At 41.3% G+C, this 14,439-nt stretch overlaps 1 protein-coding gene across 7 annotated transcripts in view; it reads left to right on the top strand.

Moving 5' to 3' along the window:
* Rcd1 (Reduction in Cnn dots 1) overlaps nucleotides 1-14,439 on the top strand; it is a 171,119-nt gene that overhangs the window by 121,423 nt on the left and 35,257 nt on the right. For 6 of the 7 annotated variants that reach the window (XM_083143053.1, XM_083143054.1, XM_083143048.1 and 3 more), the window contains one exon: nucleotides 4,096-4,390. In XM_083143053.1, the coding sequence (XP_082999179.1) occupies nucleotides 4,096-4,390 (295 nt within the window). Of the gene's footprint in view, nucleotides 1-4,095; nucleotides 4,391-9,264; nucleotides 9,410-14,439 lie in introns of those variants that run through there. The other variant, XM_083143055.1, reaches the window with a different exon arrangement.

Below are 14,439 nucleotides of genomic sequence, written 5' to 3'. Positions count from 1 at the left end.
TTTTCAAGGTCTTCAATTGTCAACAAATAAGATTTTGACTTTTCTTCTTCGACTCCCACAAAATTTACAACACACCTTTGATTTACTTCAGTTGTTTCATCAAGTTATACCCAAATCTTATGTTGGCTTACTTTTCCCCTCATTTTACTTCCCTGATACAGTTCCGGAACATAGTTTTTTCTAATGGTTGATTCATCGGGTACATGATGGGAGTATACTTCTCTAGAAAACCAACAAGGTCTTTGTTTTGAAGCTTGTGCAAGGGAATATTTGCTGAGACAAAAGCTGACTGAATTCAGACCAGGCTGGACCGGGTGTGACTGTAAGTTCAAAAGTGTCTGTTGCTTACCTGATGTCCTGAGAGATTTCATTTTCACATGTTTCCCCATTTGCATGTGTTTCTGCACTTGAAATTTTCTTTCGCATGACACGGCACACTCGCAAACTTTGCAGAACAACACTTTTCCGTCTGTGCTGAAGTCCTTGTCCAGTTTCATGTATGACTCCAAGACGACACTCAAACATTTCTTTTCCTTAGGCATTGTCTTCTTACACTAGAAAACGGATTGTACAAAAATAGAAAACTTCTCGCATGGTACAGGTTTAACGGACAGAGAAAAGAGGTGTGTGAAAGCCACGACGCAATGGTAGCTAAACATATCAATTATAACACCATTAAGCCTTGTTTCCATGATTATGAAAAAATAAGTATGCTGACGAAGGCAGTAATTTATTTTATTAAAAACATAAACTAAACGTAACGTTTCAACCTTCTAGCAAGGTCTTCATCAGACTCTGTATCAAGTCAAAAGTGACACCATTCCGTTATGGCAGGAAACGAACATGCACCTCCAGTCACATGGAATGTGTATCAGTGGTATTTGTTGGGTGAGAAATATTAGAAAATAACTAACTGAGCACTGTGAATCCATTGCATTATTTAATCTCATTTTTTTCTACTGCAGAATAAACAAGGTGGTTACAGAAATGAAAGCTTTGCAATGCTAAACACAGTGGAGATAGGGCTGTGCAATATTTCGATATATCGAAATCGAGTCGATATTAATAAAATTCCGAAGCTTTGATATAGTTAAAATATCGACTTCTGTATATCAATATCAATATGCCGATATTCACTATGTCTGTATCACCATTCTTAAAGTTGTCAATAATAAAATACATGCTGGTTTGCACATGCATTCTGTTGCACTTGACGGTACTTAGCAACAGCAAGCAGTACAACACAAACAAAACGGTACAGGATTTACATTCACCTCTGCTCGGTTTCGCCATCACCTGACGATTCTGTAGGTCCAAACTTTTCCATACATCACCAGGGAGTAGAAGCACGATGGAAACTATAGCCTTTCCCTTTGTCGAGCTTTGATAAGATAAAAGTACGTTCGATAGATGGATGGAACTCTCATCAGAAATCTGTGAGAAAGTCACTCATTGGTGGTGTATGTATTTCAGTTTGAAAGATTATTTTATCCCTGTTCTTGGGATATGAACGTGGTATCATAAATAAGAATATAAAAGTTGAAACTCGCACCTACATTGTATTGAAATTTATGATTAATGATGGCTCGATAATGACACCTCTAATGTATCGCCGTTTCGTTTGTAATTTCTTTTGTTAACTAAGATCACACACGACAGCTATAGTTTATATGGTGTGAAAGAATTCTATAGACGTCGAAAAGTGGCATTTACGGAACTGGTTTGTTGATTGCTTTGGTGTTTAAAGTCCACTTTATTCCCAGTAATGCTAATTGGGAGACTGGACCTACAGTTTAAAATGGGATCTGAACCACTTTGTGTCTCCACGGGGGGGGGGGGGGGGGGGTGGAGATTTACAGAACTGTGCATGTGTTAAGAAATACGGCACTAACGATCAAATTGAACAAAGTTGAATTTTGATGGGACTGGTGTGAATGAAATAAGAAGGAGATGAGGGTAGTGACCATTTAAAGCTATTTTGCTTGGATGCACGTACGAATATTCAGGTTGTGTTGTGTTTTCCAAGCATTCGTAGACAGCTTTGAAGCTGGAATAATGAGTGGGGAGGCAGAGCGGTGGGAATGTTTTCGGGGGGATTACATTTTTGAAAACTTTTAGGCTAAGAAAACATTATGTATCTAGTTTTTCGATTTTGCTGGGGGATGAGAGACTGGCCAATTGGGGGAGGGGGGGAGCCCTCTTCTGGAGCTGTCTCTGCTCGTAGTGTCGAAACTATGCTTTGAACAGAAACATGTTATTACAAAGTAGTGTGCACTGTCACTCGCTGTATATGTTGTTTGTACTAAATCGAGGCAAGACTAAGAATAAACAACTTGAGACAGAGTCTTTGCCAAGTGCCGTCTCATTTTGCATAGATACTATCCCTATACTTGGGCACACAAGGGTAACCAGCACGTTCTATAAAGTAGGAACCTTACTATTTTTATTGGTAGTTGTACGTATTTGCTTTCCATGTTAATCAACGCAATCTCTCATCATTTAACTCCCAAATTCTATCCCTGTGGCAAGCGCTATGCTTGTCATCATAAACAACATTGTGCTTGACTTGATGTATACCATACGTAAGGAGTCCCAACACCTATTTTCTCTTCCACCAAAGAACAACACGATTATCTGATTCTCCTAGATAACACTACAATTGAAACTTCAAATTGAAAGATTTAGATGTGTCGGTATTGTCGATATCAGTATTGTTGGGATTGTCGACATCAATATAATTGGTATCATTGACATCGATATTGATACTCGATATATTGACTCTATGTCGAAAAATCGATATTGTACAGCCCTAAGTAAAGGGAGAGGAGGTGACTCATTGTATACACAGGATGATATTCTCCTCTTTGTCCACATAGCAACAGGTGACTCGTTGATTTGGTATGATGCATAGCAACAGCTTTACGACCTACAACTAAGAAAGCCATTTCTTAAACCTGAACTGTGCATTATATACGAGATACAAGGTCCGCCCATAAAAAACCGAACTTTTTTTTTTTAGGAAAGAAAACGAGTAATTACCTTCAAATGACTTGATCACCTTCAAAATAATCACCAGAGAAGGCAATACACTTTGACCAGCATTTGTACAGGTCTTGGAAACACTGTTAATAGTCAAGTGTTCGCAAAATATGCGTAACATTTAATTTAATGTCCGCGACGTCGTCAAATCTTTGTTCTTTCATAGCCATCTTAAGCTTGGGATAAAGGAAAAAATCAGCAGGCGATAAGTCTGGAGAATATGAAGGGTGATTGATCACGGTCACTGAATGCTTAGCAAGGTATTGTTGTACAGACAATGCGGTATGAGGCCGAGCATTATCATGTAACAGAACCCATTGGCCAGAATCACAGAGGACCTTCCTAACTCACTTCATCCTGTTTCTGAGTCAACCAAGCACTTCCTTGTACTTGTAATACCACTGATTGACTGTTTGGTTTTCAGGGACAATTTCATGGTGGATCACTCCTAGGGAATCAAAACCAATGCACGAACTTTCTCCACATTGTCGTCATTCCTTGATGTTGAAGGGCGTCGTGGTCTTGTTTCTTCTTTGACACTTTCATGTCCAACTTTGAAACAATTGTACCACTCATACACCTGGGTTCTTGAGAATGCTGCATCACCATACACTGCCCGTATCATCTGTAATGTTTCGGTAAACGATGTACCCAATTTGTAGCAAAACTTTATGTTGTAATGTTGTTCCATCTTGGTGCACGTATTTTGTATGCCACCTGCACACGACCTGCATCTGATGCACGCTTGCCCGATACCGACTGCCTGTAACAGGTTGAAACATGCACTGACGGAACGTTTCGATATAGCTCTTTGCAGTGTTGCCAGAATATGTTACCTTTTTATTTGGTTTGGTTCTTTTTTTTTGACAGTTTGGTTTCTTTATGGGTGGACCTTGTATAATTTTTGTTGCTTTTCCCCATAAAAAAAAACAGGGTGTGCATTATACATGCATAAATATGGTATTTCTCAATTTTCATTGCATTTTTCAAGATATTAGGCACAACAGTAACATTATATTTTTTCCAGTATTGTTAGTGTTCTTTTCTTCTTTACAGATCAAACACAGTGGAATAACCTTAAACATTGGATCCATAGCAAGTTTGTCTCCCGTTGGCCCTCTCCAGCTAAATCGTCCTGAAGACCCAAAAGGTGGGAAAGTGAAGGAGAAGACTCGGACAGTGACTCAGATGTCAGAGAGTCGAACAGTTTCAGTTCAAGGGAAAAGAGGAAGAGTGGCTGGTTCGCTGCCATCTTTGTCTTCTATACTGAATTCTGGAACAAAGTTGGTTGCCACGACATCCAATGTTGTTCTGGCTTCCCCCATCACCCAAGCTGGTGGCCACATTAAGTGTAAGTTAGAACCATTCCATAGATACATTCAATTACTTTAAGTTTTATATAAACGAGAAAGTCCTAATTTTCAGACCAATAAATGTGTGTTTCTTGCTATGTCAGCATTACAACTATTTATTCATCTCCATTGTCACGTTCGCGTTTCTATGAGAATTTTTCTTAAATAAACATAAAATATCAGTTGTACTGTTCACAAAACTTTTATTTCTGTGTTTTACTTGCATCAGTTATGTATATTTTCAGTTTTCATTTTAATGTTTTATTAATTTTTATGCTACAAGGGTCGTTCAAGGTTGACCGGTATTTTCGTACGTAAGAAATCGATGAATAGCCGGATCATGATGAAACGAGCAGGTGACGTAATGTATTCCTTCGCGAGTAACTAGCGCCCGGCATGACGTATTTCGCGCATGCGCAGCAGTTGCAGCGAACATGCCGGCAAGCAGTGTGTCTGTGGCTGTGGAGCAGCGGTGTGTAATCAAATTTCTCGTGAAGGAGAAAGTGAAACCAGCTGAGATTTTCAGACGATTGCAAGCACAGTATGGTGAACAAACGATGTCGCGGACAAGAGTGTACGAATGGTGTGAGCAGTTTCGCGAAGGACAGGAGCTGGTGACAAATGAAGCGCATGGACACATTCGCCCGACTGCAGTCACAGCAGTGAATATCGCACGTGTTGAGCAAATGATTGTTGAGAACCGGCAAGTAACAGTGCGGGATATTGCTGCCGAGGTGAATATCAGTGTCGGGAGTGTTGAGACAATCATTCACGACCACTTACGCTTCCGCAAAATCTGTGCAAGGTGGGTTCCCCGCCAGCTGACATTCGATCAGAAGTGGACACGCAGGACGGTCTGTGAACAGCTTCTGAATCGGTTTCGAGCAGAAGGTGATGAATTGTTGCAATCCATCATCACGTGTGATGAAACATGGTTGCACAATTCAACCCCAGAGACCAAAAGACGCAGCATGGAGTGGCGGCATAAAGGTTCCCCGCCCCCCAAGAAAAGCAAAACGCAGCCGTCCGCTGGAAAGATCATGGCAAGTGTCTTCTGGGACATGAAGGGCGTTATCCATGTGAATTTTCTGGACAAAGGGAGCACGATTAATGCCCAGTATTACTCCACATTGTTGAGTGTTGCTGTACGAAAGTCCATTCAGAAGAAAATACCTGGGATGTTGTTTCGAAATGTCATTCTTCTCCATGACAATGCCCGCCCTCACACGGCCAATGTGACAACAACAACTCTGGCCGACATGCGCTGGGAAGTTCTGCCCCATCCCCCCTACAGTCCGGATTTAGCCCCCAGTGATTATCATTTGTTTGCACCTCTTAAAGACCATCTGGGAGGGAAGAAATTCACGACAGACGAAGCACTGCGGAGCGATGTCCTCCAGTGGCTACGACAACAACCAAGTTCTTTCTACTCCAAAGGAATTCGGGAGCTGCCAGAACGATGGCAACGGTGCCTCGGCGCGCACGGAGAATACTTTGAAAAACTGACATAGTTTGGTGTTTCTTCTGCTACCTATTTCCTCTGCAGAAATAAAAGTCCCGGTCAACCTTGAACGACCCTTGTACTAAGTATTTTTTTTGTAATTTAACTACAATATTATGGTTTAAAGTGCATAAGAGAAGGCTAGAAGTAATTACCATTATATAATAGTGTAGCGGTGTAAGGTGTAATCTTTTCAGAAGTCACTCACTCTCATCCCATATAGCATACAGTGGAAACTACATATGTGCAGGCTATATGGCAAAAGGCATAACTATACCCGCTTCCCACCAAAAGATCAGATGAGAGTACATGGCTGTGTGAGCAAGAACGAACCACGTCTTCAAACTGGCCACCACTGTTGCCACAGTTTGCCTGGTCTCCATGTTATGATAAATTCTCTACTGGAATGCCAGAGCTGTCTTGCTTTCTTCAGCAGCAAAGCAGACGATGCAAGTGTTTTGGCAACTCTGCACAGACTGGCTGGAAACCGGTACAGTTATGCCTTTTTCTCTATATCAAGCTCTGGCACCTGAAATACTAAGGATTACAACTATCTTTTGTCCTTGCATATGCTGAGTGACCATATAAACAGGGTTCGTTCAAGTGCAGTTTTCCCAAGAAATTCTCCATGTAGATTGGGTCAAATTTCTGAAGGAATTCTTAGCAGAGCTTGTATACTTCCATTCAAGCAATTAAAGCATGTTTAGTCAGGGAATGACATTCAGTGAGTATTTCTTAACAATCGAGAAGGTGAATGCTTTTTTGTTTAAAAAAATTCAGGGAACGGGATCACAATTTTGCAAAATTATTGAGTGTGTGAAAGAGGGAACTGATTAAATTTAGTTGTAATGAGATCAGTTGTGGAATTGTAGAAGATCCCCATGTGAGGTAAAATGAGTTTTCATGATCGCATGCAGGATAATTAGTTATTACGACAGTGCTCTTAAATGGTGAGTGTGAGATGATACACTGCTTTAGGTTCTGTCACTTGAAAATCTTCAAGCATGTAACTCAACACAATGTCAAAGATTTGTAGAAAATATGTGTATGCCTGAATCGTTTACAACCTCTATTACCAAGTTCCAGGGGAGCAGTTCTGTTTCTTTTTGCTAACCAGGCTATATAGCAACCCTTTCAATCTGTTGTGTTCATTCTCTGACACCACCATTCTCACCCAGGGCTGAATCCCTGGGAGCAGTTGCTTTCTGTTAAGTTGGGAAAAGAGAAAACATGCTTTCTGTACCCATTGAAGTCCCTACATCTCGTTGTCGCCTTGTAAGCAAGGGGTCCCGGGTTCGATACCTGTTGGAGGCACTTGGCATAGTAGTTCGGATCCCACTTTTAAACTTTTAAGTCCAGTCCCGATTAGCATTTCTGTGCATAAAGTGGACTTAAAACAGCAAATCAATCAAGTTTGTCTACTACGATAAGCATTCCAAATGATATTTTTCAGCTATTCTGCAACCAAATATTTCTTACACCACACCATTGGACTGCAAATCGATGTTGTAGTCTTTGACCCTTTCTCACAGTTTCATCGTACTCACTCACTCAAGCAATTTTCTCATGAACAGTGAGTTTGGGTGGTACTGCTGTTCATACATACAAGATGATCCTTAAAGACTGCTCAACTTCTATTGGCTACTACAGTTGAGTGGTGATTCCACCGGTGGACGAGCTGATGCACACTTCTGGTGTTCCATATTTCACCAGTGTCCACCACAACTTCCATCAGGTTAAACTATGATGTCATCATTTTACACCGGACTCCACACTCAAAATGGCATCGTGTGCTTTAAAACTTGTTCTGATACGAGATATCATTTCTGTAGGCAATAGTAGACACCAATTTTGATTGTATCTAAAGATATCTGTTTGGCGGTTACGCGGAGATAGGCAATTAACTCTTACTTTTCATTTTTCCACATAAAGACAGAGTCAAGACACCAATTTGTTGCACTGATGGTGAATAAACTGGATGCAGGCATAAACTGTCGACATTTTTAATAGGACTGCTCCTTCACTTGATGCAAAGCGAAATATGCTATGCTGAAGCATCAAAACATGCAGGAAAGCCTCCATGCCCAATATTTGATATTTTTACAAACAATCACTTAAATTCATAATGTACATGCAAATTGAGATGTCACTAAGTTAAAATATATAAAATTAATTATATATCGTCTGTGATTTAAGCATCATCAGTAACTTTTTCTTAATAAACGTGAATATGTGTGCATTCCGAAACTAGTCTTCATTTGTTTCAGTATGAAGCTTTCCGGATTTCACCAAATTTAACATAATTTTATGCATCCTGGTGAATTCTGGAAAGTGCAGATATGCTGGTGGTCTTTGACATATGTGTGCCGGTGTTGGTTGATTTGGGTGCCATGGAGAGGTGGAGTGTGCAAGACATAGTTCACGCAGTCCAGCTGTCTGTTAAAGCCAAGTCTACAGTAGTGACCCCATTGAGCTTCTGCAAAGTAGCCCACTACAGAAACTTCCCAGACAGCCATTGGATAGCAAAGTGGCATGGGGAGGGACCAGTACATGATGATGATGTCTCCTGGATGACCCCAAACATCAGGTCACGGGTATTGACTGTGTGTGGGCATCCATCCAAACAATCACTTAAATTCATAATGTACATGCAAATTGAGATGTCACTAAGTTAAAATATATAAAATTAATTATATATCGTCTGTGATTTAAGCATCATCAGTAACTTTTTCTTAATAAACGTGAATATGTGTGCATTCCGAAACTAGTCTTCATTTGTTTCAGTATGAAGCTTTCCGGATTTCACCAAATTTAACATAATTTTATGCATCCTGGTGAATTCTGGAAAGTGCAGATATGCTGGTGGTCTTTGACATATGTGTGCCGGTGTTGGTTGATTTGGGTGCCATGGAGAGGTGGAGTGTGCAAGACATAGTTCACGCAGTCCAGCTGTCTGTTAAAGCCAAGTCTACAGTAGTGACCCCATTGAGCTTCTGCAAAGTAGCCCACTACAGAAACTTCCCAGACAGCCATTGGATAGCAAAGTGGCATGGGGAGGGACCAGTACATGATGATGATGTCTCCTGGATGACCCCAAACATCAGGTCACGGGTATTGACTGTGTGTGGGCATCCATCCAGTGGAGTCCACAATGATCACTATGCTGCATATTGCAAGGATTGCACATGAGCTATGGTGGTGTCAGTTGAATTTTGCACATCAATCTACACATGCAAGTAGTTCAAGCAATCACTCCCACCAACAAATTGGCATGTGTGAAGTTCCATGACGCATGTCTGCAAATATTGGTGGCAGATCCAGGAATTGTTGACAACCTCATGATATCTGACGAGGAACACAATTGTTTTGCAGGTCAGTCAACACGCAGAATTGCAGTTTGTGGAAAATTGAGAACCCATGACGATTGCAGAACCTGAAGTTGAATGGTGTGGAATCACATTCAGGATCATTGGTCCGTACTTCTTTCGAGATGTCAGTGGTTTCCAGGCTTCCTCATCTGATTTGGTAACGTGGTTTGGCTGGCACATTCCCCAAATCTGAGAGCTCTCAATTTCCTTCCTCAGCGGCTGGCTGAAGATCCAAGTCTTCGAAACACAACCATCAGCAATTTGGGAAATGGATGTCAAAATCCATGATGAAATCGCTGCTATTCCTGTCTCTATGCTCCAGAATGCACTCTAGTGCAGCTATGTGGTTCAACAGCAGAACGCTCCATGAACCATGACACCCACCTGCATATGTGATCTTCAAAACATGATCGAAACATCCTCTGCCAAACTCCCAAGGCTGCTGACAATGTTGTATTTGTAAATCTTAGTTATCCGTTGCAGTGTAGTGTTTGCCACTAGTTAAATTGAGCATTCTTTATGGATTACGTTGTATGAAGGATTACATTGTATGACAGAGACTTCACACCAATGCCCTCTGCAGGTTGATTGAAGCAGCTGTGGATTGTTAAATGTGGAAAATCAATTGTTTCCTACCAATTGTCAAGCAGTGTACAATACTCCCAAACTTCCTGGAAAAAAAAATGCCATGAAACTTATTGAATTGCACGACGACAGGACCAAAATTACAAGTGTACAGTGTGACATTTCAGCAACTGGCTGAAACCCCTTGAACTTGGTCAGTATACTCTTAAAAAAAAATAAAAAAAAATGAAGCATCTAGGAGGAGTGGTGGAAATGAAATGAAACTGCATGTGTTGACAGGTTACGTGACTGTATTGCAATGATTACAAAATCAGATCAAATGGACAGCAGTGTCCATTACGGGCATACTGCTGGCCCCATGTCGGTAGGATGTGGCACCCCCTCAGACCTTGATACATGTGCCGATTCGGTTTGGAATTGAGCCGTAGAGCAATAACCTGAGGCAAGCCAGGCCACAGCTGTTGTGACTCAATATCCTGCAGATCGGCACTGGGTCGGAGTTGACATCCAAGTTGATCCCACACATGTTCTATGGAGGATAGATCAGGAGATGTTGCTGGCCACAGGAGTACCTCAACATGATGCAGGCAGTCCATAGACATATGTGCCGTGTGTGGACGAGTGTTGTCTTGTTGAAAGACTGTACAAGGATGCTGTGTCGTGAGAGGTAACACATGAGGGTGCAGGTTGTCCGTGACATATTGACATATCACTGTGCTGTCAAGAATCCTCAGAACCACTACCAGAGGTGATCTAAAGTCATACTTTATGGCTTCCCACACCATGATGCCATTGGTATTGCCATTGTGTGTCTCCACAATATTGACAGGATGTGTTCTCTTCCTTCGGTGCCACCATACTCGCACATGGTGGTCATCCATGGTAATGCAGAACCGAGATTCATTGCTGAACATAATGCGATGCCACTCATCAGCAGTCCATGCCTCCTGGTTACAACACCATTCAAAATGCAGCCGTTTGTGCTCTGGTGTTAATGGCAGCCTCCGCATGGGATGGTGAACCTGTAGTCCAGCTGCTGCCAGTCTACGGCCAATGATGCTGGATGACATGGGGTACCTGTACCTGCATCTGGATACCAGATGCAGATGTGATGGGGTTGCATAATGCTTGGTGCACAATACAGCGATCCTCCCTTGGTGGCGATGGTGTTGACTACACCTTGTCTTTGTTGACCGGAACCTATACAATGTGTGTAGTGCCCTCATGTACCCGTTGGTGCCAACATCAGACCACTGTGACATCTGAATGCCTGAGATGCCTGCAATTGCATGATTCGGCCAACCGGTTTCATGCAGACTCACAATGTGGCCCCTTGCGAACTCCAAGTGCTGATATTGCCGTATGATGCATCTACGAGGCATTCTCTGTGTTAGCCGACTCCTTGGCAGAGTGGTTAGCACATCATGCTACAATGCCAGGGGTCCCTGGTTCGAATCCTGGCCTGGGCATGGATGTTTGTGAGTGTCCATTCATCAATTTCATCATATCACCATTCATCCCCATTTTCGCAAATAGCCAAAAGTGACACAAAAAATGAAGTAAAATAAACCAAATCAAATATTCTCTGTGTTGATGATCTTACCTCACGGTGTTGACTTACTATGTGACACTCTACACATGCTGTATGAATGTTATCAGGGCTGATAACACTATCACGCGGTGGCACAACTAATGCACTCTGGTGGCTGTTCCAGACGTTACATATCATTGCCATTTACATATCCATCGAAGGTACACATGTACAAAATGACTTCCAAATTGGACATTTCCTTCTGGGGGCTTAACTTTTTTTGTCAGTGAGTGTATTTAGGGGATGTGCCTATAATGTGTGCACACAAATATCTACAGAATTGCATCAGAGCAGAGATACAATTATGTACACTAAGATAAGTGTTGATTTCCTTTGCCACATGAGAAAATTGAAAATGCTATGTACTTACACCATCCTACTTCTGTTAATGTGTTGCAAGAAGACAGTATTGCAAACTCTGCTGATTCTAGCAGCAGGAGCAGGTAATGACAGCACTCACATTACAGTCAGCAATGCTGCAAATATCGCTCTGTAAAATTTATTTCCAACACATTATGGAATGACGGCGGCCTGTCTGTGACATGCATAACAGCATAGATTGATATTGTGGTGCACTCAACTGATTCTACAGGGTGTCCCACAAAAAACCAGGAAATTTGTTTGAGCTCATTTAATATGACTGTACCTTTGTTACACTTTGCCATATTCAATTCAAATGTTGAAAATGTTTCCCATGGGCTGTTACACAAAACCGTAGATGGTGTAACCAACTTTCAGTGGCATTCTGGATAGTTTCAAGCGGAATATTATTCCAAGCTTCTGTCAACACAGTTTTTAAGCAGTCAATGTCTGTGATTCCTCTCCTCTGTATTTGAACTTGGTGTAACAGTAGACCCCATATGCAAAAATCCATTACGTTAAGATCTGGACTTTTTGACGGCCAGTTGTTAGGTTCAATAAAGTCAGGAGTATTGGCTCTGAGCCATGCCACAGTGTCCCTGGCTGTATGGGCCTTTGCTCCGTCCTGTTGCCACATCTGTTCATCCCGGTTCATTACTCTCTTTACATCATGGAACATTTGGGTGCACATTTCATCTCTCTACACAACCTGGTTTACTGTTTTCTTCTTTCTTCTGTACCTTGGTAGATCTTCTTGCCCAGCAGCGTCGCCTTCAATAAACCGCAACTCTCTTTTGCCATGCCAGGAAACCACACCGTAGCACATGATTGATGGCTGTTGCTTATCAATTTCCACCAGAAGATCATTCTCTGAAATGTTTGTTTTAACCTGAACAGCACGATAAATACACTCATTTTACCTGTTCAAAGGTGCATGAAGACTGAAACTCGCTTCATCCGAAAACCATATTTGTTTCCACTTTTCGTGTCCTTCGAAACGTTGTATCAGAGACTCACATTTTCGTTCTTGTGCTACCTGATGTGCTTCAGTAAGAACATTGCATTTTATTCTCCTATAGCACCTCAATCCCGATTCTTTAATAATGCAAAACACTGAACTGAACCCTTTGATATGTTTAGTTCTCAGCAAATCTCACGCTGACTGGAATGTCTTCTGTTTTGTCTTGGTGGTGTCACAGCAAGGTCCAAAACAGCCCGTTTTTAGGTATATGAATTTGTTTGGTCATGCCAGATCCACGCTTATGACCTTTTGCAGCAGGTGATCCTTCATTTTTAAGTACAGCCACAACATCGGTAAACTAATTTTTACTTATTGAACTAAGGAACTCTGGCAAAATGTCTTTGCATTTCGTCAATCCCCACGTTGGATGTTCTTTCTTGAAGAGGACAATCACCTCACGTTGGAAATTTGTTAAGTGCACCATTCTGGAATGAAAAAACGGAAAAAAGGAAATTACACATTCACATTACAAATAATCTTCACAGTGAAACATTAAAACAACAAAATAACACGTATAAATTACAAATAACTTGAAATTTCCAGTTTTTTTCTGGGGCACCCTGTATATATAATAATGCAACTTGAAAATAAAGAGTATGTCATGCATCTCCTCATCATATCATATATCCATGCAACAGTTTGTACTGGTGACATAAATATAGACAAAGTAGCTGGCAGTACTTGGCAGCTTTAGGTGGTCTGATATTTGTGTTCAAATTAACCTTCCTGTTTCCCAAGGCATTGACAGACAAATTATTGTCTGTCACACCAGACCCTGAATCAAGTAACAGAAGGGATGGTCCTGATATTTAGGTTATGTGGGAGAACGACCATAGGCTGAACTTTGCCCTTCAATAAGAAAATTTTAAATTGAAATAGAAATTTTTGATTCCAGTACTTTACGCATGTAGGACAGTACAGGTGTTGTGGACATCTTTCCACTGCCACTGCAGTCAAATTATATTTGAAGTTGGTGCGTTCCGATGTTTCAGAAGTACATTTTCAAAACTTACCACTTCCTTCCTGAAAGCCCACCCTACCTCCAGGGGATGTGGAGGTGTGCCCCCGCATATTCTCGATCTCGGCCAGTTTTGGTAACTCTTTTGTTTACATGCTATTGCATACATTATAGATACACCCCCTAAATACGAGGGGCATACTGAAAGTAATGAGCAACAATTCTTCAAAAATCAGAATCCATCAATACACGCAGATGAAGTAAATCAACACAAAATGCAGACTTTGCTGAATGCGTCGAGGTAGTGTAATGTCATTAGCTTCGATCGCTTGAGCGCAGGCAGTTCTTTTAAAATGGCTCACAGTGATGTTTCATTTTGACAACTTAAAGAGGGAAATCCTGCTGCTGAAATTCAGAATAGACTTCAGTGTACGTATGGAGATGTATGCATGGGAGCTAGCAATGTTAGAAGATGGGAATACAAGCATCAAAGATCAGCCTCGGAGCAGGCGACCACAAGCTGCCTCCATGGAATGCAACATGGAAAGAATTGACATCACTAAAGAAGAGAGACAAGTCACTGTGGATACAATTGTAGCAATACCTGAGATAGAACACAGTGCAGTGCAGGAAATGATTGCAAGGTTAGGCTATCAAAAAATGT

The sequence above is a fragment of the Lepisma saccharinum genome, chromosome 21 (assembly GCF_977018435.1).
Source record: "Lepisma saccharinum chromosome 21, izLepSacc3.1, whole genome shotgun sequence".
NCBI classification, from domain to species: domain Eukaryota; kingdom Metazoa; phylum Arthropoda; class Insecta; order Zygentoma; family Lepismatidae; genus Lepisma; species Lepisma saccharinum.
This window is presented reverse-complemented; position numbering and strand designations above follow the sequence as displayed.